This window comes from Trachurus japonicus, chromosome 14 (genome assembly GCF_045865225.1).
Source record: "Trachurus japonicus isolate A0001 chromosome 14, Traja_1.0".
Lineage (NCBI taxonomy): Eukaryota > Metazoa > Chordata > Actinopteri > Carangiformes > Carangidae > Trachurus > Trachurus japonicus.
The window spans coordinates 23921855-23944799 of record NC_140920.1 but is presented as its reverse complement, the minus strand read 5'-3'; the positions used below and the strand labels follow the sequence as shown (position 1 = coordinate 23944799).

The window sequence follows — 22945 nt, the reverse complement described above, 5'->3', positions numbered from 1 at the left end:
TATTTTCACAGTGTTTTACCTGGGTTCTTAACACTGCCATTGGTGAGTGATGAGGAAGTAGCATTACTTTAATCTGTGAGGTGCTGGTTTGGTTTCCGCCTTTGTGTCTCACAGTGCTGGATCTGATAACCAGCTTCAGTCCTATCTACTCTTAGCCCTAATCCAAAAAACAAAACAAAACAGGGGTTCCAGAAAATGTTGCAATATGCTTTATTTTCTTGCTGTCTCTGTTCTATATAGCATACCACTGTAATAATCATGGCCCTATTAAGAATCTGGTTTGCTGTAGAGTTGTTTTTGAATGAGATCAATAAAGGAAAACGACTGGCCTCATTACACAATGTTTGAGCTCAGATACCTGTTCCCTTCACTCACCCTATTACGTAATGCACTGTTACAGTTTCTAGTCTGGTATCATTTAAATTCCACCTTTTTCCTAATTATGAAGCATTCAGTTAATCAGATGTCATTTCAATAACCATACAGCATGTTAAATTTGCCACATATCATTATTTGCCTGTAAGAGGTCGTGTTCATGTCAGGACAATGTTTCTGGGGCAGACAGGACAGAGATCAGTGTTTAATGATTATCACAGTCAGGTTTTGACCAATCACGAAGGCAGACGCCTCCGGGGTAAACAACTCTTGAAAAAATATTTGATCATCATCTGGACATACAGCTGCACTCCAGAGTGGAGCTCAGATTCCTCTGACTGTAGCTCACTGGTGCAGACAGGGAGGAAAGTGCACGGTTCCTCTGAATTTGAACTCCATAATAAGTGTTTAACAGCGGAATCATTTGTGTGAGTCGACATGAAGCCAGCAGCGGCTCTGCTGGGCCTCGTCCTGCTGCTGCTGGACACCACCTTTGCTGCAGAACGTGAGTCTTCCAGACTGGTTTTTCTGACTTATCTTTTATGCAATGAACGCAAGTCAATAAATACAAATAACTGTAACTGTCTTTAGGAGGTTGTCATGATAGATGGAGAATAACACAATATATTTGTATGTATAAATAAAATAGCAATGACTCAAAATAAACACTTTTCTTTCCTTTTTTTTTTTTTTTTTTACAGTGTAACTAGCAAACTCAATGCTACCTCTTGGGTTAACATGCAAATTGCAATTTTGGCTTTAAAAGTGCACTTAAGTCGTTGTCATTACACTGTACATATTATGTAATATATGTTAATACAGGAAGTAAACTTTTTTTCTTTTCTTTCTTTTTTTCTTTTCTTTTCTTTTTACATATTTTATGTTTTGTCATGCACTACATACACATCTGTAGAGGAAATGTGACAATGATTAATGTTAATACAAAAAATGCAATCCAGAGGACAAACAGTTAAATCTTAAATTACTTAAAGCATAAACAGGAAATTTGAAACCAACCCCTTCCCACATGTGCACTGACATTCACATTGTGGTGGATTATCATAACGCAGAGACGTACAGAAATTATCTAACTTAAAGGATGGCAAAATGCATTTCCTTTACAGTAAATCATTGTAAAATGTAAATGATAAAAGCAGGACATTCCATGATGAACAACATTGCGTCTCCACAGAGTCCTGTGTGGGTCGCTGTGGCGCCTTTGACCAAATGAAGAAATGCCAGTGTGACTCCCTGTGTGTGTACTATGACAGCTGCTGTGACGACTTTGCCACCCTCTGCCCCAAAAGGGGTCAGTGCAGTAGCAAAATAAAACTATTTCACAAAATAAACTATTTGTATTTTGATCAATTAAGTCCAAGACTTCTGCCAAATAACATCTGTCCTTCTCTCTATAGCTCGTGGCGATACCTTTGAGGAAGAAGAATATGTACCAGAAGTTACGACAACTGTTGTTCCAACAGTTGCACCAACTTTCCTACCCAGCCTCTCAGAGGAGACCACACAACCCACAGACCCTGACGTGGCACCATGCAGTGGCCGACCTTTCGATGCTTTTCTGCAGCTAAAGAATGGATCTATCTATGCATTCAGAGGTAAACATGCATCTAGGACAAGATGTTGCCTGCAAATGTTCTGTGCAAAAGTTTCTGACACAAGACCAACCTAAATTAGTTCACTTGTGCACCAACATTATCTTCTGTCTCCTATATCCACACCACTAGCTCTGTGGTTGGTTAAAACTAGTTGCAGAGTTAAAGGGGACATATTATGGAAATATCACTTTTTGAAGGCTCTTTAACATGTATTTGGGTGTTTGTCTGCCCCCAAAATGTGGCAGGCTCTCTAGGTTGAAATCCATGTGGTTTTATAAGCTGTTCCCTCATATGTTTTCCAATGTTGATTCTTTATTTGTATCCTGGTTAAACAAATTGAACTATGTCTCATCTCACTGATCCAACATCTGCTTTTCAACAAAGGTGAATATTTTTTCGAGTTGGATGACACGTCCATACTTCCTGGTTACCCTAAACTCATCCAGGACGTGTGGGGGATCACAGGACCCATCGATGCTGCGTTCACTCGTGTAAATTGCCAAGGAAAAAGCTACATCTTTAAGGTAGGAACCTATTTCTGTAAGTTGTATAGTTTGCAAATAAAAGTAACTGAGGTCACAGTCACAGTCACTTCTGAGGTCGCTCAGAAGCTTGTAATGAATGTTGAGTAACTGTTAGTCATGTTGGACTATTTATTACAACAAAAAGAAAATATTAAGATTCTTAAGAAATGTGCACATGGTTTGAAACAGCAGCAGCTTTATTGCAAAACCACAGTCACATTTTACTGTTGAGCGACATCTAGCGGTCATGTTTGATAATCAGATATCTCAGATAAGCCAGTCATCCCTTTTTTATTTTGTTCTATAGCCTTAACCACACTTTGTTAACATGTCAATGAAAGTCCTCAGACATCAACAAAGCACAAAAAATCATCATGGCCCTTCCCTAAAAGTAACAAATAGTTTTTGTGCCTAATAATAACAGACATTTATTGTGTCCTGAACACCTTTATAATTTCCTAGGGGAACCAGTACTGGAGGTTTGATGGTGATGTCATGGATGAGGACTATCCGCGGAACATTTCAGTGGGCTTTGCTGACATACCAAACGGCATTGATGCTGCCTTTGCGGTGCCGGCATCCAGCCACCGAGGCAAAGAGAAAGCCTACTTTTTTAAAGGTATCCATAAAGGGATGTCTTTCCAGTAGGCCTACTCAGCAGTGGTTTACAACAAACTTGCTCATGTATCAAACTCTCTGTGCTTGTTCGTTTTTTCAGGGGACAGGTTTTATCTGTATGAGTTCAAGCACCAGCCTTCCCATGCAGAGTGTGTGGACATGACCAGGTCCTCCCCATCTGTGCCGTTCTTGCAGTACGCAGACCTCTTTTGTGATCAGTCATGGGACGACTTCTTCAGTGAGATCTTTGGAGATGCCTGTAAGCTTCTGCTGTGTTCATGTGTTAGCCCTATTTCTATTTATTTGATGTTTATTGGTGTAGGGACGAGTGTATAAGCATGAACCACTGTCATACCACAGAATTTATTCATAGCCTAAGTTAAGTCTATCCCTCTTTTATTTTTAGACTATGGTCTATCCCCAGATAGTTTTAAAATACATCAACGCAATCCACTACAACCTAAAAGAAAAAACACAAAAAGATAAATACAAAAAAATTAGAAAATATCAATTTGACAACACTGATGTGTTCAATCCTCAGAGGTTTGATGTATAACAAAGAGGCCTGATTGTTGTTGGAGCTTGAAAATTGGAATTCAAGACACTCCATAAAAAACCACCAGGCTAATGGGAAATAAAATAGAAAATTGTTTATACCTGGACCACAAGCTGTTAATGAGTCCACTCTGTTTTCCTCCTTCCTCCTCATTCAGTCAACATTGAGCCCACAGGCCCTCGTTTAATCAGTGAGCACTGGTCGGGCCTCAGGGCTCCTGTAGATGCTGCCATCCTGGGACGGGCCCAGGTCAGTCCCAAGCCCACTGTAGCTTCTCCTCGGCCAGTAAAGAAGCGCCCTGGTCGGAGGAGGAGGCCCAGACGGAGGGGTAAGGGTGGACGATACCGTCGCCACGCACTGTTTGATGATTTGTTCGGTTCTGATGACTGGTTTGACTCCTTCACCGATCTGCAAGAGCAAACGAGCACTCCTGCTCAAAAGGTCTACTTCTTCAAAGGAGGTATGAAGACATGGAGCTGTTTTTATCCCTAATTTAAGCTCTGAAAATTTGGCTGTGAAACAGAAAAGCTTCTCTTCTTCTTTCAACTTCTTCCTTTTACAAACTTTTGGGTTGTGTGTTTCTTTTTTTTTTTCTAATGGCAGATAAATACTACAGAGTGAATCTGCAGACACAACGTGTGGACTTCAGCAACCCTCCATACCCACGACCCATTGCGAAATACTGGCTGGGCTGCAAGCATGAAGAGAAACCTGATATATCAAAGGCAGAGAAGAGATAGACCGGCTGAGCTCAGAGGAAAAAAGAAAATCCATTCAGCGTGTTTTTATCCCTTTTTTTGACAAGTCTTAAAGTATTTACATTATGAACTTAGAATTACTTCTGACATGTTACAACATATTCATAATAAATAGCACTCTAATGCTCCCTCTTATATTTAGGTGGATAGACTGAAATTCTGCATGAATGAATAAACCTGACATTTCAGTTCAGTGTGTGGTGTAATATTGTTCTTGGTATAGGCAACACATGTACCAGGCAATATGTCACCCTTAATTAATGCTCTTATTTTGAAATCATGATTGCAAAAAGAAGCAGTTGTCAACTCTTACATCTCAAATTAGAAACATAGATAACACATATAACATATAAATGACACTCATGTAATTCCTCCCATTCAAATAAATGTGAGTCACATGTCAGACCTGTTTAAGTTTCATATTTAAAAGTTTGTAGTCCAAATAAATAGGCTGTGTTGCTGCAACCGTCCTCCAGTCTACTCCTTTGGTGCTAATAACCTCTTTAGCCAGGGTCCACTCATTGCTGAACAAAGGACTGCAAGAGAGGCAACCAATAGGAATTAATCTTTGTAATCAAAGAATTATGTTGCATAAACCTTTTGTGGTAGGCTATTTGTTTTTTGTTGTTTTTCCCAAATGTATTTTGAGGGATTTGATGGGGGCTTTATTTGGATTATTTCCACAGTGTTAGGCTACTTGGTCTCAAGTAAAGGAATTGAATATTTCCTTCACCACTACATTCTTTTATAAATCCTAGCCATAGGTTACTGACTTATTGTTTTCAAAAACACTTGTTTTTTCAAAAACTGATTTAGAGAAATTGAGAAGCTAGTTTACATAATCAATAGTCTAAAGTAATTTAAAAAAGGTTGTTAATATTACTGCGACATTTCTACACTTTCGGTAGGTTTCCTTTTTACAAAATCATTGACAATGCATGCAACTTGGGGAACGAAGAAAAGGCACCGCTGGGATTCGAACCCAGGATCTCCTGTTTACTAGACAGGCGCTTTAACCAACTAAGCCACGGCGCCACATGTCGGCGATGTCGATTTTACACTTTATGAATGAAAACACGCTGAAGCAGTCTCCTGAGTGAGATTTTTTATTTGTAGTATTTGAAATATCCGTGCAATACTCTTCAATAGATAAATACCAATATCTAAATATTCTATTCAGTCTTATTCACATGAGAATCAGAGAGTCCTCCCTCACTATAAATACTCTATCATAGCTGTAAGCCGATATTTACAATGTGGTCTTAATACTGATCTCCTCTACATATATTTCACCAGTCAGCTCAAAAGATAATCGATCATTGCCGCAGAAATTTCCAAATCCGACAGGTTGAAGTCCCCCAGGTCCTGGAAGCACAGGTCGGACAGATCGTCCATTGAGTCGTCTGTACCGATGCCGGAGAAGCCCTGGTGGTCCATCTGACTCTGAGCGACCCCTCTGGGTCCGGGCTGCTCGGCTGCAGCACAGTGGCTTCCCACGGGCTGAGACCCCCGCGCACCCTCCAGGAAATCCTCAAAGTCCTCTGTCAGATCCAGCTCACCGAGCCCGCTGTCTGCAAACACGCAGTAATCGATGATGTCTGGGGTCTGGTAGTGGTCCTGGTAGTGGTTGTGTTGAGGAAGTCCTGGGAGATACGGTGAAGCCTGGTCGCCGACGACTGGAGATGTAGGTCCAGGCAGCGACACGACCTGTCCCCCCGGGAGGGTGGAGAGCCTGGTGGACTGGGGCAGACTGGGAGCAGGGTAGCCGGGTGGGGACGGCAGACTGGGTGTAGGAGGAGAGAAGGCAGGGTAGATGTGGGGCAGAGGTGGACTGGGGGTCGGAGTGTAGATGAAGTGCGGATGAGAGTATTCTGGGGAGGGTCTGGAGACCTCTCTGGTCGGCTTCTTGCTCTTGAAATAGCGCGCACGCCGGTTCTGAAACCACACCTGTTGAGAGGAAACAGCTGAAGTTAGTTCGAGTTTTACACAACACACGGGGGCGTTGTCCGAAACAATGCGTGTGAGATGCACATGTCATACCTGTATTTTAGACTCTGGTAGCCCTGTCAGTGAAGCCAGAGACTCCTTCATTTTGATGTCCGGGTACTGGGTGACAGAGAAGGCCCGCTCCAGCTCGCTCACTTGCGCCTTGCTAAAGGTCGTGCGCTTCCGGCGACGAGAGGTGTCCGAGCGCGTCCTGTGGGCAGTGTCATGATGGACTGCAGAGAGAGGACACAGAGTTACAGTTAAGATATATGTCACCTTTTAAATACTTTTAATGAAACTGCAAAATTAATTTCCCCAATTTAAAATGAGATTCAGCAAATGAGTCACTCACCTCTGCTGGGCTCCTGTGCGTAATCGTCGTTGTTCATATCCAGGCCAGTAGCAGGCCAGTAATGTCCCGAGTAAAAGGAGTTCATCTCAGAAACATTGGCACCGGCAAAATCCAACCCGAACGCCATATTACTGAAGAGTTCAAGCCCAAAGTAAGAAAGTGAGAGTGTGTATCCTCAGGTGAGTCCTTGGCACTGGCGCACATCCAGCACTCTGGAGGTTTTTATACTTTGCTGAACAGACTCTAATCGCCCCCCTTGCCCCACCCTCTTGCACATCTCAGTGGTTATTGTCAAGGCTTAACAAGCGCGTGCCTTTGATGTGCCATTCACCTATTATTGGCTGTCCGGCTAATAGGTGTGTGTTTGATCCCCGAATACCCGTTAATGCGCCCATTTAACCTATAGACGAAGCTTGTCCCAACCTGCAGGAGTGAGATCATCTAAAATCACGTGAGGTCTGAAATGATCTCCACAATTATGTGGGTAAAGTAAAATAATTCAAAATGGCACTATAATGTTTTCTCACTACAGGCCCACTGGAGATGCAGGAGGTTGATGCAGCTGTTGAATGACCCTCTCTACTCTGTGAAGTAAAACAACACATTTGGATTGACACGGGGCCTATAACGCGGCAGGTAAAGCAACAATCACACTTTTCTGACACATCAGTCTGTGAAACATCCTCTCCTCCACCGCTGCCTCCTGGTGCGCATCAGGGGGAAAAAACACACCGCTGTGTATAGTGGAAGTGTATTGAAGACGCAGCAGAAGTGTGAGGCCTCAGTCAGCTGTAATGGGTCGAGGTGACAAATCGGGCTACTTGTTCTCCTTCCTGGTCGGTTGCGCTTCCACCGATCGAGACATCAAAACACCGGATAACGCACAGTCCAATGCACGGCCAGTTCCCAAGCCATAGTGCCAGACTCATAGTGTGTGGGGCCATTAGAAAAGATATTTACATTCACAAACATAAGGCGGACTCGGAAACGTACTATAACACGGAATGTATTATATTATGTTATATTGAGACTGAATATGTCAATATCCATTTTATTTATTATAAGGGTAGGCTATTTTACTTATAAGTGATAGGCTATTTCATAAAGTTATTATAAAAGTCCATATGCCTGCATATACACTGCTATGGTGATGTGGACTGGAGAGCACGTGATGCAGGATGTGGTCAGGACAGGAGCCTGAAGATGGGACATTAGCCAAACCTTGATGAGTCTTGACCTCAAATGAGCGGTGAAGTGCTGCACATCGACTGCTACTCTAATGGACAATGGGTCATCCAGATCATAACTCAAACCACTGCTGGTCGTCACATGACTCACATCAGGGCAACAATATGTCGATAGTAGTCCGGATGATCCGTCGAAACTGGGTCACATGACATGCCTCGGCAGTGACCCCAGCTGTGACCCGTGTGACCCCTGACCCAGAGCAAAACAACAACCACACACCCAACCAGTGGTGACTGTTTGATAATCTTAGCAACCTCTTCATATCTGACTGCAATATTTATATTTCTTTTTGTTACAGTGTATAAAATGTAATGCATTTGCTATATTTATTAGAGTAGGCCTAGGTCTAGTTTATTTGTAACGAGGTAGATTTGTTGCGATGAAATGAGCGTCAGAGATGAGAACGAGTCACAAGGTGGCAGCATTAGACAATTTCAATCAAATAATTTCACCAGCACATTGTGGTATTTTGTTTTTTGGCTTCAAAATCCTCAGGTCAATTATGAATTAAATGGTAATGATTGACTCTTATTTAATAGCACATAGATAGTTTAATATACATCCTAACTTCTTTGTATTAGGCCTATTTTATATTGTAAGTAGGTAGGCATAGGCTAAACAATTCCCAATAAAATCTACATTTTAATATCAATTTTGAATAATATTTAGTCTTCCTTTGCAGTAAATGTGATCAATACAATATGGATATGAAAACAGATTGTTATCATTATAGCCAAATATATTATCATATCATGATACTTTAGTTAGACATTACTCATTTTAAGACAATCTTGACAGTTTGTAACCCAGTCTTATACAAATATATATATATATATATATATTTTTTTTTTAATATTTTTTTTTCTCATAATTAGCACCTTTGCTGCAAGTACTTGTAGCCTACTTATGTGTGGTATGTAGGAATGTGTAATTATTGTGTTGGGTATGTCTGTGGTATGTAGGGATGTGTGGATCATTGTATTGCTGCTCCTGCACTGTTGATGTCCTTCCGCAACAAAGTTCCTATCGGAAGAATAAAGTATTTTTGACTTTGACTTGGCAAGGCATATGAGCACAGTAAAGCCAGAGCCAGTCTACAAATATACGAAAATCTCAACATTAGAAATTCTCTGGTAAAGCTAAATGAAAGACAAACAAGCCAAAATTCAATTTTATTTACATTTTGAAGAATACATTTCCCACAGTGAATGTGAGGGCTGTCACCTCTGCTGTGGGCTTCATGGTCATCAGACTGAAAGGTTTTAGGGAAACATGTCAGCAGGCTAATTCCCCAGAATCACTATCATTTATGTTGTGTAGGTTTTCCCTTAAGTTTTTCCAATGTCTGTTTAAGTTGGATAGAAATTCTATTTTAATATAGATAGAAACCTGTTTTAGACATGTCTCCTTTCCTTCTCACACATTCCTTGTCCATTCAGCAACACCCATCACCTCACTTTGAGTCTCTGGCCTGCTGTGCAGCTCAGACTATATTCCTCCTGACCTCTCCATATAAAACACACACACACATGCACACAATACACAAACTGTCCCTCTCTCTCTCTGTGTCTGAATGCTTCAGTTTATACCTCACAAACCCAGGTGTGCACACAGAGAAACGCTGCTCTTCTGTGTCCACACTCCTCTCTAAGAAATCAGGATCGACACTCAGGTGTGAATGACGCTCTGCCCTCATCTCCCTCACCAACATCCTCGCTCCTTCCTTCACAATACACAAACACCACCCCTCAGCCCGCTGTTTGATGTGGAAACTCCACGTCCACATTTCTTGTCAATCTGACAGTTTTTTGGGCCTAATCCATGCGCTGCATGGCCCACATGTACCATGCTGTAAAAAAAAAAGCCTTTCTGGATCTGGAAAGTAGAAGCTGAGTGCGATTCAAGCTTGGCTGTGGATGAAAGCACATCCGACTGTGTGGAGAAAGACGGGACACACAGAGACATGATTTAGTGCAGCTGCTATTGATACAAAATAAAGATTTATTATGGCTCAGAAGGAAGAGCTATATCCTGCTCTGCTATCTCACAGGCCGGTGCGACTGATCAGTTAGCTTAAGCTGGACTTTGGATGAAAGTACAGAAAGCAGCAGCTGCAGAGTGGATCGACCGCATGAAAAAGTTGTTATGCAATCAAATCAATTTGCCATTATGAATTACATAATACATTTCTAACAAATACAATTGGAGCAATGCATAAACACTACTTTTTTAATAATGAAGACACAAACCTGACATGAGATGATTTATATATTATTCAAACTAAATATTTTGTAAATATATAAATAATATTTTTATCTAAAGACTAAGAAGTTTGTATTTGTATCAGTTCCAGTCTGGGAACATAAGATACCAACCGTAGTTCAGGTGTTAAACAATGTAGGGTTTGTGTATTGGTCGATGTGTTGTTACATGTTGTTCTTAAATAAGTAGGCTACTCAAGTTTTATTTTGGATTTTTGCTGCATCTCTGGGACTTGGACCAGGCTGGATGATGACACGATATCATTCACATGGTGCTGAGATCTAAAGCTGAAGTGTGACTGCTGGCATTTGATTAAAGAGCAGTACGTACATACACAATAGAGAACTGACTAACCAGTATGTATAACTGCATATCCAACTTTTAATAAAACAGGTCAAAACTATGAACTGTAAACTTTTATAATCAGAGTTTACTTTTGCAGATCATCAAATGTCTCTGCAACAGGACCATATATCAGTTTGAAAACAAAAATGCATTTTTACTTTTCCTTCTCTGCCCTTTTCGTCATCATTTTACACTTGGTAACACATTGTTTATAGTGACTACTTATAGTATGCTACTTTGGTTTTGCTGATATGATTGCTTCAGATTAAGTTTTACATTTTCAATGCAGGGCCTTTAGGAGTAAATGTAGACCCTGCTGTTACAAGAATCAGAATACCTGCTCTACTGTACAGATACACAATAGCTAAAGTGTGGCTGCTGTTGGGGCTGACATCAGTTTTGCATTCATGTGGAAATGAACCAAAGCATTGGACTAAACTTCTAAATTTCACCTGATGGTGGCGCAAGTGGAGAAGTCTGTTTGACTATGTGAGAGTTCATGGCAATTATTACTGTACAGTAAGATACCTCCACTTGGGAAAAAGTGTGGGACAACTTGTGACCCCCACAACACAGGACCCCAAATTGAGACAGAGACACAAAACAACAACTAATAGCCTAGTGTTTTTATGGCCTACTTTAATTTTGTGTCTCTTTGGGGTTCAAAGTTCAAAGTTTATTTGACATTAAAAGCAATCATGAAAATATAGTTCTATAATGATAAATAGCCTGTGCTATGAAAAGTAGAACATTAAAGGTGTACAGAAAAGAAAATTTAATTTGAGCCCACTCTGGGTCATAAAATTAGTGTAATAACTCATCTATCAGACGATGTAGGCCAAACTTTGTGCAAAATTCTATTTTTGAGTAAATCCGTGATGAAAGTGTGTATTTTAGTGTAGTTTTTTTTTTTCGTATTGGATAATGCAGGCGCACGGATTATACGTCAGCCTGTACACGATTCACTAGCCACTGATATTGGATCCGTAATCCGTCATTCAAACGTCTGAGACACGCACACACACACGGAGCTCGGGCTCGCCCCAAACTTTGAATATCCCGCCCGCTCGATAACGACCAATCAAATTCATTTTCCTTACTCGGGTAAACTCGTGTTGCAGCTCGTGACAACTCGGCGCGACAAACGGGACAAACGGCCATTTCTGTACACCTTTAAGTAGCTAATAGAAGGGGGGGGGGGGGGGGGGGGGGGTTTTTTGCGTCCATTTCTCTTCTGTCTCTTTGTATCATTGTAGTGATTTTTCATCTCCCTGTGCTAGTTTTGTGTCTTTTAAGTGAACTCTAACCGTATGAAATAACAGACAGGCTATTACAGTAACAGTCAGTCCTTCAGGAGCCCATCCATCCATTTATCCATCCTTCCATGTTGTCCTAATGCCCTAGCGGAGCCGCTTAGGTCCTGCCCCTGAGGGGGTGTGACCTAACGGGGCAGGAGAGCTGCTGCTCTGCGCTGTCATTGTTCAGCTTCTTTGCAGGCGCCAGGCGGATATCTCCCCGGGAAGGCTCAGGGATCTCCAAACACTAACCGCAACTGAAAGAATCCAGGTAGGAATAAAAGAACACCACATATGGAAGACGTTGGTGTTTCAGACGTATTTCGGATCATTTGGTCAAACTGCGCACAGAGAAGATCAGAGCAGATCAGGGGCAGCGCAGCGGAAACTGCTGCGAAGTGATAAACACCGTTTGTCTAGAAAGAGTGAGGAGATGGGTCCACTCCGCATCCATGACAGATTTTAAAGAGACAAACGCCTGTGAAAAGTTCAGGATAGTAACGGTGTAGTTCCACCGTTACAAATACTATCCGCTATCACGCGCACCGTGGCGCGCGAGAAAAAAACGATCGTGCTGTCGCCGACCGTTTATTGCAGGGTTTGTTATCTGTGTAAGCTGACGACTGTAGTTTCTCGTTACTGCACATTTAACTCTGACCCAGTGGTGGTTTCCTTTTACAGCTCATTCTGTACACACACAATAGCAGGAGGCTCAGTCACTGCAGCAGGGTTACTAGGTGAACTAGTCATATGGAGTAACATGTCAGTGGAAGAAGTTTTGAAATACTGCATTGTATTCAAAATAAAGTATAATGCAAAAAAAAATGAGAAAAAAGAGCAGAAACGAGAAGAAAAACTAAAACAGCAGGTGTCTGATCTGAAATGAGTATTCAGTTATACAATAATGTAGTTTCTGGATGGATGTGTTATAAAGTGAGTTTTGGGTTCTTGGATCAGACCAGATAATCTTAAAAAAAAAACATCTCAAGATGTCATCTTCAGTTTTATTCTCTGTCAAACTATTATTACTATATTTTCAAGCAAACACTTGGTTGTTTTAGCCCTATTGATGCATTATGTGAGCGGCGTTATCTTACAGGTAAAGGTAGTTTTGTTTACTTTGCACACTGGTTGGTTTGATCTGTAATAACTGCTCATTACATTTCCATGTATGTTACACAGTGTTATAGCTCTATAATAAATTATGTTGGATAAAACATGTAATATTTATCTCTGAAGTGTATTTGGCATATTAATAAATTATCATAAAGCAGAAAGTTAAGTCAAGTACCTTGAATTAACATAGTAGGCTATTAACATTTAACAAAGTTCTATTCATAATGAATATAACTGAAGCTGTTTGATGAAGCTGCCTTCATCAACTCTTGTTAACATTTCCATGTTTCCCACATTCTGTGTCATAAACTATAAACTGTTTTCTTGTATGTAACAACATCTATTACATGTCTGCCCGTCCCAGAGGATGTTGTTATGATGCCATGTAAAGCCCTTTGAGACAAACTGTTTGTAAAAACGGGCTATACAAATGAAATTGCCTTGCCTTGCCTTAATGGCCTTTGGACTCATTTAGCTCTGTCTTCTGAATGCATACCATTTCACTTCATTTATTTTCAAACATATGTTTAACCTGTGTGTGCTTGTTTTCACTTTGTTCTGCCCATAGCTTATTAAAGGCATTTTAATCTTTACATCAAGATGAGTTCCTTGGTTACTTTTTTCTGTTTTTGCACTCATCTAGCCCATAACCAAAGAGCACCATAGAGAAGTCCTTTGTTTCCAGGCAGCTACTATTTGGCTTTTTTCTACTAGGTATTTTTAATCTGATTGTAAATGTAACTAGCCATTAGTTTCATTATTGGTCAATCTTGCAATTATCTTTTCCAACCATTTATTAGTTTGAAACAGCACATAAAAATACCAGCTGCAACATCTCAGGGCAGGACGATGAGGTCATAGAATGGATAGTGAAAGTTGTTGCTGATTATTTTTCTTTCGATTGATCAGTTGATTTATATAAGCTCTATGACAGCTGACAACTCTGTCAGTCTTGTCACTGAATGAAATGCTGTCCAACTTCTTTTTGACCAGGTGTGTTTGTGTTGTGGCAGCTGCAGCTGTAGCTCCTCAAAACAAGCTTCATTGCACACAACTGATTTCTGATCAGATTACTGTAACTATTATTAGCTAGCCTACTCATTGTGTCTCACATAAAAGACTGCAAATTCAGAAAATGTAGCCTAGCCCAGCAGCCTTCACATGTTGAGTAATAATTATTTTTATATTCCTGGCATTCTATTGCTACATAACTCTGTTGCGTGTTGCTCTCATGGACAGCATCAGTTCAACAGGAGACTAAAACGTTGTGCTGTTTTACATGTTGTTCTCAGGATGTCCAAGGAGCAGCAGGCAGTGGATCGTGCCAGGAAAGCCTTTGAAACAGGCAGGTCCAAACCCTTAGAGCACCGCATCCGCCAGCTGAAGAACTTAGAGCAATTATTCACCGAGAGACAGAAGGAGATTGCAGAAGCGGCCAAGAAAGACCTCAATAAGGTGAGTATTGTCCAGTGTTACTGACACCTGGAGGACCAGGGCCTTAAAAAAAACAAGGAATGATTCAGAGTCAGGTGGTGATAGCATTTGGGTTAATGTTTAGGCCTGCCCAAAGTTACTCTTTCTTTGGAGTTCACATAACCTACTTACTTACTACTTACATGCGTCGGCAGTTGTGACCTGCACATTCACCATGCTATGATGTTGTTCTCGATGTAAATTCTGATGCGCGTTCCTGTCGAGGGAAGTTTTTCGGCAAGCAGTCTCTGCATTTGCCGAATGTGAATGTGCAGGTCACAACTTGTCCACGCGAGCATTTTGGAGTTGTTGGATTGTGTATTTGATTAATATGATGAGGGAAACCAAGAAATCCCATTAGCCTCCGTAGCGTAGCTCTGAGCAGCTCGCGGCTCTGCTCCGCTGTTCTAAAAATAGCTTGCACTGACCATTAAAGGTAACAAACCTACTCCTATGACTATAGAGATTGTGGCAATGGGCCAATTTGCCAAAATGATGAACTATCCCTTTAAATTATTCCCATTAAAGGAGGCATGCCCCCACAGGTAGGCTATGTGTATCTCCAACAGCCAAGGCTCACAAGCCGTGGAGGTGGCGTGTCTGTTGTGTTTATAAACTCTCCATCTACCTTGGGAATTTTAACACCTTTGAGGTTCTCAGTGTCATTATACAGTAGGATGATGCCCTTCTTGTGTGTTTCAATTTATAGACCTCCAAGATTCAACCCAGCTGTCCTGAATCATTCCTGTTAATCTCAGATTTCTGACTCAGACTCTGGAAACTGTTTGATTTTAATGAACATCCTTGGAAATTAATGAAATTGAATGAAAAACATCTGATACAGGATATAAATCCTTTACATCAGACTCAAATAAATAACAACATACAAAAATAGGTTGAGATCAAAGGCCTGGCCCTAAAGTGGTGTTGTTCGTACATAGAAGGTAAAACGTAAAGTGTTGAAATTGCAAGTGCATCTTCTTCCTCAGCTCCCCTCTTTTTTGGCGTCCCCCACGGTACAAGCCTAGGCTAGGACCTTTATTCTTTTCAATTCACATGCCTCTCCTTGGTCACATTGCAAACAAAGCATTCAGTTTTACTGCTGCGCAGATGATACATAGTTATACCTCCCTTTTTAAACCCAGTAAGTCGGACAGCACAACCAGCATCCTGTCATGTCTTTCTGAATTTAAATGCTGGATGGCCCATAATTTCCCCCAGCTAAACCAAAACTGAGACTAAAAACAAATCATCCTCCCCAGAGCGAGGTGGGAACCCAGCTGTATGAGACCCTGGGTCTGGAGGGGGAGATCCGCCTGATCATCAAGAAGCTGAAGGAGTGGGCAGCGCCTCGGCCCGTGGAGAAGAACCTGCTGTTGATCTCAGACACCGTCTACATCAAGCCAGAGCCTCTGGGGGTGGTGCTGATCATCGGGGCCTGGAACTACCCCTGGGCTGTCACCATCCAGCCGCTCATTGGAGCCATCGCAGCCGGTACTGTAGAGTGATGTGACATTTTATCAGTCTATTTCATTTCTCCCTGTTAAGACACCATCTTTCTACATTTAGAAGTAACTCAAGGCTTGTAAGAAACAGGAAGAAACATACGGTTGCTGCTGTGACTCAGAAGGTAGAGCAGGTTGTTCACTTAATGGATTGATTCCCAGTTCACTCAGCCCACATATCTTGGGCAAGATACTAAATAAGATATTAAAGAAAGTCCACAGCCTGTGCTTTCAAACTGAAAATGACATAATATGCAACTGATTAACATAAAAGAAGAGAAGGTTCAATGTGAGATTTGGTTACAAGAACTGGATTCAAATCCCCTGTCATCTCAAAGCACATACAAGTGTACACATATTAAAGAACAAAGCTGCAGATGTGGACAGTATGAATATCTATCTCTTTCTAGGCCTGCATGAATAGAAAAAAGGAAAAGGGAAATAATAATATGGTCAAGTGCAACATCCAATTCAGCTGCAGTTTCTTTTTTCTTTCTATCAACATAAAAAAAAAAATCTAAATGGTTATAGTAATCAAGTAAAACTGTCCCATGATCTGTAATTCGAAGTAGTTTTAATATGTTTTTTTCCTGTACTATGCAGTTCTAGTTCTTCTTATCCTGTTATTTTTCAGTCCTGCAGTTTCGTCGTCTTGTGATCATAACCACTCCAGTTCCTTTTTGTCCTCCCATTGCCCAACCATCGTTAGTTCCTATCAGTTTCTGATTGTAGTGGACCAGAGGTCAGTCAGTGAACTCTGCACTGCAGAGAGAACTGAGTAAACGAGTGTAGATCCAGCCAAAAAAAAAGAAGAAGAAAATTGTGTGTCCTTGAGGAGTGAGCGATGATGTTTTTTTGTTTGTTTTGTTTTTTCATATCTTCATGAGGGTGTCGTGTTGTGTTGTCATTTGTGGACATACGCATCTCAGCATTGCTGCTATACACAGCTCAAAGGGCAAAGTTAATCTTTAAAGTGTGAATCACTCCGCCCCAAGATAAAGTGTGAACTCATGTATAATTCATGTCAGTCTGCCCTTGAATGGCCACACTGAGCTCTAAATCTAAATCAAGTGTTGTGGCTCAGCTCTGATCACTTTGTGATGCAAACCTCCATGTGGAGTGTTTGCTTGTGACTACTAAGCATGACACTACAGTATTTTAACAGTCATTTGTCAGACTCTTTTCTTGAGTCTTTTGCTTGATGCTTGTCTCCAGTATTACATAATAGTGTCGCAAGAGTCTCTGCAGGTCAACAGCTTATTTGTTTTCCATTTGTAAAAAGCCTGTTTTGAGTCAAACAGTGAAGGGTGGGGGGGGCTTTACCTGAGTCCTGTCAGTTTGCCACACGTCCAGTGTGTGTTTGCACACCATGGACTTTATCCTTTGCAGCAAACATGATCGTAATTAACATCTTACACGAATGGTTATATCTGCTCAGTAGGGCACAAGTCTTTTCTCTTTATTTCTTGTCAGATGCAGGATAAAGATCATAAAAATGAGAGTGCAGGTCTCACAAATTAGATTCAGCAAATTCAAAGATTTTAGATAGTAGAGATACTGTAACAACCTTTCACCCATAAATACAGTTTCAACTCAAGAATATGTGTTTGTTATGTTTCATTATGAGCCACCTGCAGTCAATGACACCATTTATTGTGATGAATAAAACACTAACCTGAGTTTTAAGATATTTGTGAGTAAAGTCAGATGACCCCATCAGAAGGTTTATTAGAAGATGATTAAAATAAAACAAAGCTAAAACGTAACGCAACAGAGCAAAGAGACACCGTGAGCCTATTATCATACGATACGACTAAAGCAAATAAATTGTTCTAAGAAAGTAAACAGAGGTTTGGCATTTGGCATTTTTACAACACTAGTAACGGCTGATTGACAAAAGAAAAGTCATGCTTACAGCCACACTCTTCATGACTTCATGACTATCTCTTGAGCTATTGACTCAGCAAGTGGTGTCACATGACCTTAATTCACAAGTGTGGTCATGATTCCCAAAAGCATTCCATATTTAAGATTGTGCTGAATCACTTTGTGGAGCAAAGTGGACAAAAAGCACAAGAGAAAACAAAGGCTTTAAAGTTTCTCTTACATTTTCTAACTTGTCAACATCTGTCCCTTTTGTCATTTACCTGCACCAGGTAATGCAGCCATCATCAAGCCCTCAGAGCTCTGTGTTCACACAGCGAAGCTCATGGAGGAACTCCTGCCACTGTACATCGACAAAGTAAGACTGGATCGCATAATCTGACACAGTATATCAGGCTAACACTGCTGGCCTGGCCTTAATTAGAGTATGGCTCTTGTTTTATTTGAATCTCAGATACAAATTCAAAAAGTGAATAAAAAAAAGTGAAGATGCAGCTTTGTGAAACCAGTGTGTGTGTGTGTGTCTCCTGTGTGTCAGGAGCTTTACCCTGTGGTGAACGGAGGAGTGTCAGAGACCCAGGAGCTGCTGCGCCAGCGCTTCGACCACATCATGTACACCGGCAGCAGTGTAGTGGGCAAGATCGTCATGGAGGCTGCAGCCAAACACCTGACACCTGTCACCCTGGAGCTGGGCGGGAAGAGCCCCTGCTACATCGACAAGAACTGTGACCTCAGCATAGCCTGCAGGTGAGATGTGTTGCCTTATATACAGTAGTCTTGTTTTCCAGTCTGTGTTGGGCTGAAGCTGCTCCTTGCCGACACTCTCCTCTTAACTCTTCCACTCCTGTTTCAGACGTATCACCTGGGGAAAATACAGTAACTGTGGTCAGACCTGCATCGCCCCAGACTACATCCTGTGTGAGTCCAGCATCCAGGACCAGGTCATCGCAGAGGTCAAGAAGTCCATTAAGGTACTGAGGACCTGAAAACACAGCAGGAGAATCAGCAGTCTAACTAGTATTTTATTATTTCAATATTATATATACAAACACCAAAAACTGTTTGTTCCATGTATTATCAAAAAGTTTAAACTGAAAAAGAAAAGTTTAAACTGAAACACAATGTTGATGTCAGTGGCTGCTTCTTCATATTATGTTGTTTTCTCTGACAGGAATTCTACACAGACAACCCAAAGGTCTGCCCGGACTACGGACGCATCATCAACCAGCGCCACTTCAAGAGGATAATGGGCATGTTGGACGACAGCACGGTCGCTGCTGGAGGAGACAACGACGAGTCTGACTGCTACATAGGTAATAGGCTACTCCCCCTAACAAAGCAGTTAGATAGCAAATAAGTATTCAATGTGGGGCAGCCCGCAACAACATAAAAGTTCCTATCATTGGCTCATCACAGTGACATAAAAAATAAAGAAGTTTTTTATATGAAAATAAGAATAACGATAAGCTATTAAAGGGATAGTTCAACATTTTGGCAAATTGGCCCATTGCCATAATCCCTATAGTTTTAGGAGTAGGTTTGTTACCTTTATTGTCAGTGCAAGCTATTTTTAGAGCGGTGGAGCAGAGCCGCGAGCTGCTCAGAGCTACGCTACGGAGGCTCATGGAATTTCTTGGTTTCCCTCATCAAACTCATCAAATATACAATCCAACAACTCCAAAATGCTCTGGTGGACAAGTTGTGACCTGCACATTCACCACGCTATGAGATAATAATGGAATGTTCCGTTATTATCTAATTTCAACCACAAACCTACTCCTAAAACTATAGGGATTATGGCAATGGGTCAATTTGCCAAAATGTTAAACTATCCCTTTAAATAAAGAAGCCCACAGCATGAGGACTTGATTTTCCTGTTACATAAAGTAAGTAATCAAGAAGAAAACAATTAAATGTGTTTGTGTGTTGCGTTCAGCTCCTACAGTGCTGCGTGACGTGAAGCCAGAGGCGAAGGTGATGCAGGATGAAATATTTGGACCTATTCTTCCCATCGTGACGGTCAGCGGCCTGGACGAAGCCATCAAGTTCATCAACAAGAGAGAGAAACCTCTGGCTCTATACGTCTTCACACCGGACGAGAAGGTCTTTAACAGCAGACATGGCACCTCACCTCACACCTTAATGACATTTAACATCAGTCCAGGGACAACAGATGCAAAATAGCCTTTTGGCTAATTCTGGCATGTTTACATTTGTTTAAATGTTTTTATTAATGTGCAATGTCCCTGATCCTTAAACCTTTAAATAAATAAATAAATAAATAAATGTGTTTAGATTCAGACTCGTGCCTGTAACATGTTATTTCCCCCTCTTCTCTGTAAAGGTGATACAGAAGATGGAAGATGAGACGTCCAGCGGAGGACTGTTGGCCAACGACGTCCTCATGCACTTCTCTGTCAGCACTCTGCCTTTTGGAGGAGTGGGTGAGTAGCTACACTTTGTGGAGACCCTTGTACTTATTCACTTATTCATGAATTCAGCTGTTCAGGGGTGTCAATGAGCGAATGGACACATCTCATTTGACCAAGTGAGGGAAGCACGTAGGCCATGCAGAGAGGTATTAAGGCGGCTTATAGGAAATTCTTGTTGGTCGGCTGCATTCCACCATTGGATAAGGTTTGGGGGTGGGGGGTGGGGGTGGGGTTGTCCAACCATTACAGTGTGATTTGGGGATATCCTCAGGGAATTTCTGCAGATTCAACACAATCCTTGGACTGAGTAGATTATGGTGGGTAAAGGTCAAAGGTCAAGGTCACTGCAAGAAAATAGATTAGATTAGCTCGACTAAATGTAATTTTGAGTAGATGCTTTTTATTCAGATGTGTTAAATGAGTCAAGTCAAAATGAATTAATGTGGAACAATAGATTTATAATAACTAGTTACTGTACATGTAGTTAAATTCGATTTGATTCAGTTTTGTGAATTAAATGAAGTTCAATTGATATATCACACAATATAATTAATCTATGCCAGCTAACTCAATTTTATTTATTAAATTCAATTATTTTAACTCAATTGAATTCATAAAAATAAACAAAAGAAGAGTTTAACACGTGTCATTGTTCATTGTAATGGAATTAATTTTGCACAACTTTATTTGTATTACAGTAATTCAGATTTAAGGTGCAACAGAAACTCAAAAATTATTAGCTGGTCTCAGCAGTTTGTTGCCATCAAACTAAAGACTGAATTTTGGTCCAAATCGTTAAACTATCTCTTGTCTTTCATGGACAGGAAACAGCGGTATGGGCTGTTACCATGGCAAGTTCAGCTTTGACCAGCTGAGCCACCAGCGGGCTTGTCTCATTAAGAAGCTGAAAATGGAGAGTATGAACGACATGCGCTACCCTCCGCACACGGCCAAGAAACTGGGCTGGGCTCGCTTCTTCATCCTGAACAACGTGGACCTGGGCTGGATGGGACGGATGATGTTGTTAGGCGTCCTGTTTGTGGTGGCTGCTGTTGTGCTACAGGTGAGTTGTGTGTTTATTTGAACTCATGTTGTTAAGACCTGGGAATTAAGCTTCAAATTCCTGCAATGACCCATTTCCCCCTCCTTACATGTGAGAATGCACTTAATGTAATATAAGCTGTAAAATATAACACTGACAACATTTTGCATAACAAAGTATATTTGGCAGGTAAAAGATCTCAACATAGAAAAACGTTCATCATCAGAGCAGTCTGCTGCTCTACAGCGCCACCACGTGGTAAAAATATGACAGCATACCTTTGAGATAATTACAGGCAGATGAGCATGGGATTAGATAAAAGTAAACAATGTAATTAAATTCTACGGTTACACCCACAGTTAAATATGTAAATATATGTCTGTGTGTGTGGTATGAGTCATTTTGGGAGTGCTTGTTGAGGTGAATGATAAATGTCAGTATCTTATAAAGCTAGAGTCTTGGATTGTGGTCTTCATTGTGTTGCTTTTATTAGTACAGCTGGCTGCTGCTGCCTGTGACAATAAATCCTCCAGAATCTCTACAGTAACCGGATGATTTGTCTTTGTTTTCAGAACTATCTCCTCTGAAGACGTCCTGACGTTTTCCACACAACAAAACTGACGCTTCCTTGACACTTCAGACAAGATATATCTACATACTCAGCTCCACATCTGGTGAACATCTGCCGTTGCCTTAATATACGTATCTCACTATTCAGCACTGACGTCAACAGTGTCATTCACTGTAGAGAGTAACTTTTATTTTTTAATGAAGGTAATTATTTTTAATTGTTATTATCATTCCCTCTAAGGCTCTTATCGTTGCCTTCAGCATTACGATGTTTATTCTTCTCATGGTAGACCGCTGGACATACTAAAACATGTAAACATGCCTTAGAGTATCATTATACAACGCCATGAATGATTTATATGAAGTTCTGCTACTACACCTACTGTGTGACTTAACAGTACAAGGTCAGGTTTTTCACTCAAAGGGCTGAAAAAATGAGGTTTGAACAATTTCACTTTAATCTTTTATCATGATGAAACCGTTTTTATTTTGTATGAATGCACCTGCAGTTTACTTTGAGTCCGTCTCATTTCAATGATTAATTAGCCATTAATGTAACACTTAGCCTGAAGGTACTTCACTCGTGTGTCTCGTGTAGGTTTGTGTCTCTTTTCTTTTGTTTATGTGTGTGTTTGTGTGTGTGTGTGTGTGTGTGTGTGTGTGCGGTGACAGCAGAAAAGAAGAAGAACAACAAATGCTGTTGGATCACGAGGGTTAAGAGTCGTCTTCCAACCTGTTAGAACCAAACAGGATCATATGAAGGATGTTTTTATTTCATGTCACTAAAACACCAAATGCCTGGTTATTTAAAGCAGAAGTAAGTGGTCCGGTCGTTTTCGTTAATGCTGCGTTCCAGGCAGGCTTTTGAAATCGTAAATTACAGCTTCAAGTCACAACTTACGACTTTGTAGCGTTCCAGGCAACCCACTCGTGTTTCTCCGACCTGTTTTACCTGTGAAAGTCACTATAGCGGCCACTCGTAACTTCCAAC

General features: G+C 40.9%; 3 protein-coding genes and 1 non-coding gene across 4 annotated transcripts; 2 read left to right on the top strand and 2 right to left on the bottom strand.

The window, feature by feature from the left end:
* Positions 1–701: 701 nt before the first annotated feature.
* vtnb (vitronectin b) lies at positions 702–4637 on the top strand. The gene is made up of 8 exons (XM_085798437.1): positions 702–880; positions 1568–1684; positions 1791–1988; positions 2373–2512; positions 2975–3131; positions 3231–3389; positions 3844–4146; positions 4290–4637. The coding sequence occupies exons 1-8, from the start codon at positions 814–816 to the stop codon at positions 4424–4426; spliced, it is 1278 nt and encodes a 425-aa protein (XP_085654563.1). The 5' UTR covers positions 702–813; the 3' UTR covers positions 4427–4637.
* A 768-nt stretch (positions 4638–5405) lies between these two features.
* trnat-agu (transfer RNA threonine (anticodon AGU)) lies at positions 5406–5479 on the bottom strand. The gene has a single exon. It is a non-coding gene; the product is annotated as a tRNA-Thr (tRNA).
* An 80-nt stretch (positions 5480–5559) lies between these two features.
* Positions 5560–6924, bottom strand: LOC146974790 (uncharacterized). Its single transcript, XM_085796862.1, has 3 exons — positions 6783–6924; positions 6485–6663; positions 5560–6391 (listed from the first exon to the last, which is right to left on the bottom strand). Exons 1-3 carry the CDS (start codon positions 6907–6909, stop codon positions 5741–5743), a joined length of 957 nt encoding a protein of 318 aa, XP_085652988.1. The 5' UTR covers positions 6910–6924; the 3' UTR covers positions 5560–5740.
* Positions 6925–11973: 5049 nt separating this feature from the next.
* On the top strand, positions 11974–22771 carry LOC146974789 (aldehyde dehydrogenase family 3 member A2-like). The gene is made up of 11 exons (XM_085798433.1): positions 11974–12203; positions 14341–14503; positions 15784–16015; positions 18183–18268; positions 18449–18657; positions 18764–18881; positions 19082–19223; positions 19847–20013; positions 20255–20354; positions 21167–21405; positions 21957–22771. Exons 2-11 carry the CDS (start codon positions 14342–14344, stop codon positions 21969–21971), a joined length of 1470 nt encoding a protein of 489 aa, XP_085654559.1. The 5' UTR covers positions 11974–12203; position 14341; the 3' UTR covers positions 21972–22771.
* Positions 22772–22945: the final 174 nt, after the last annotated feature.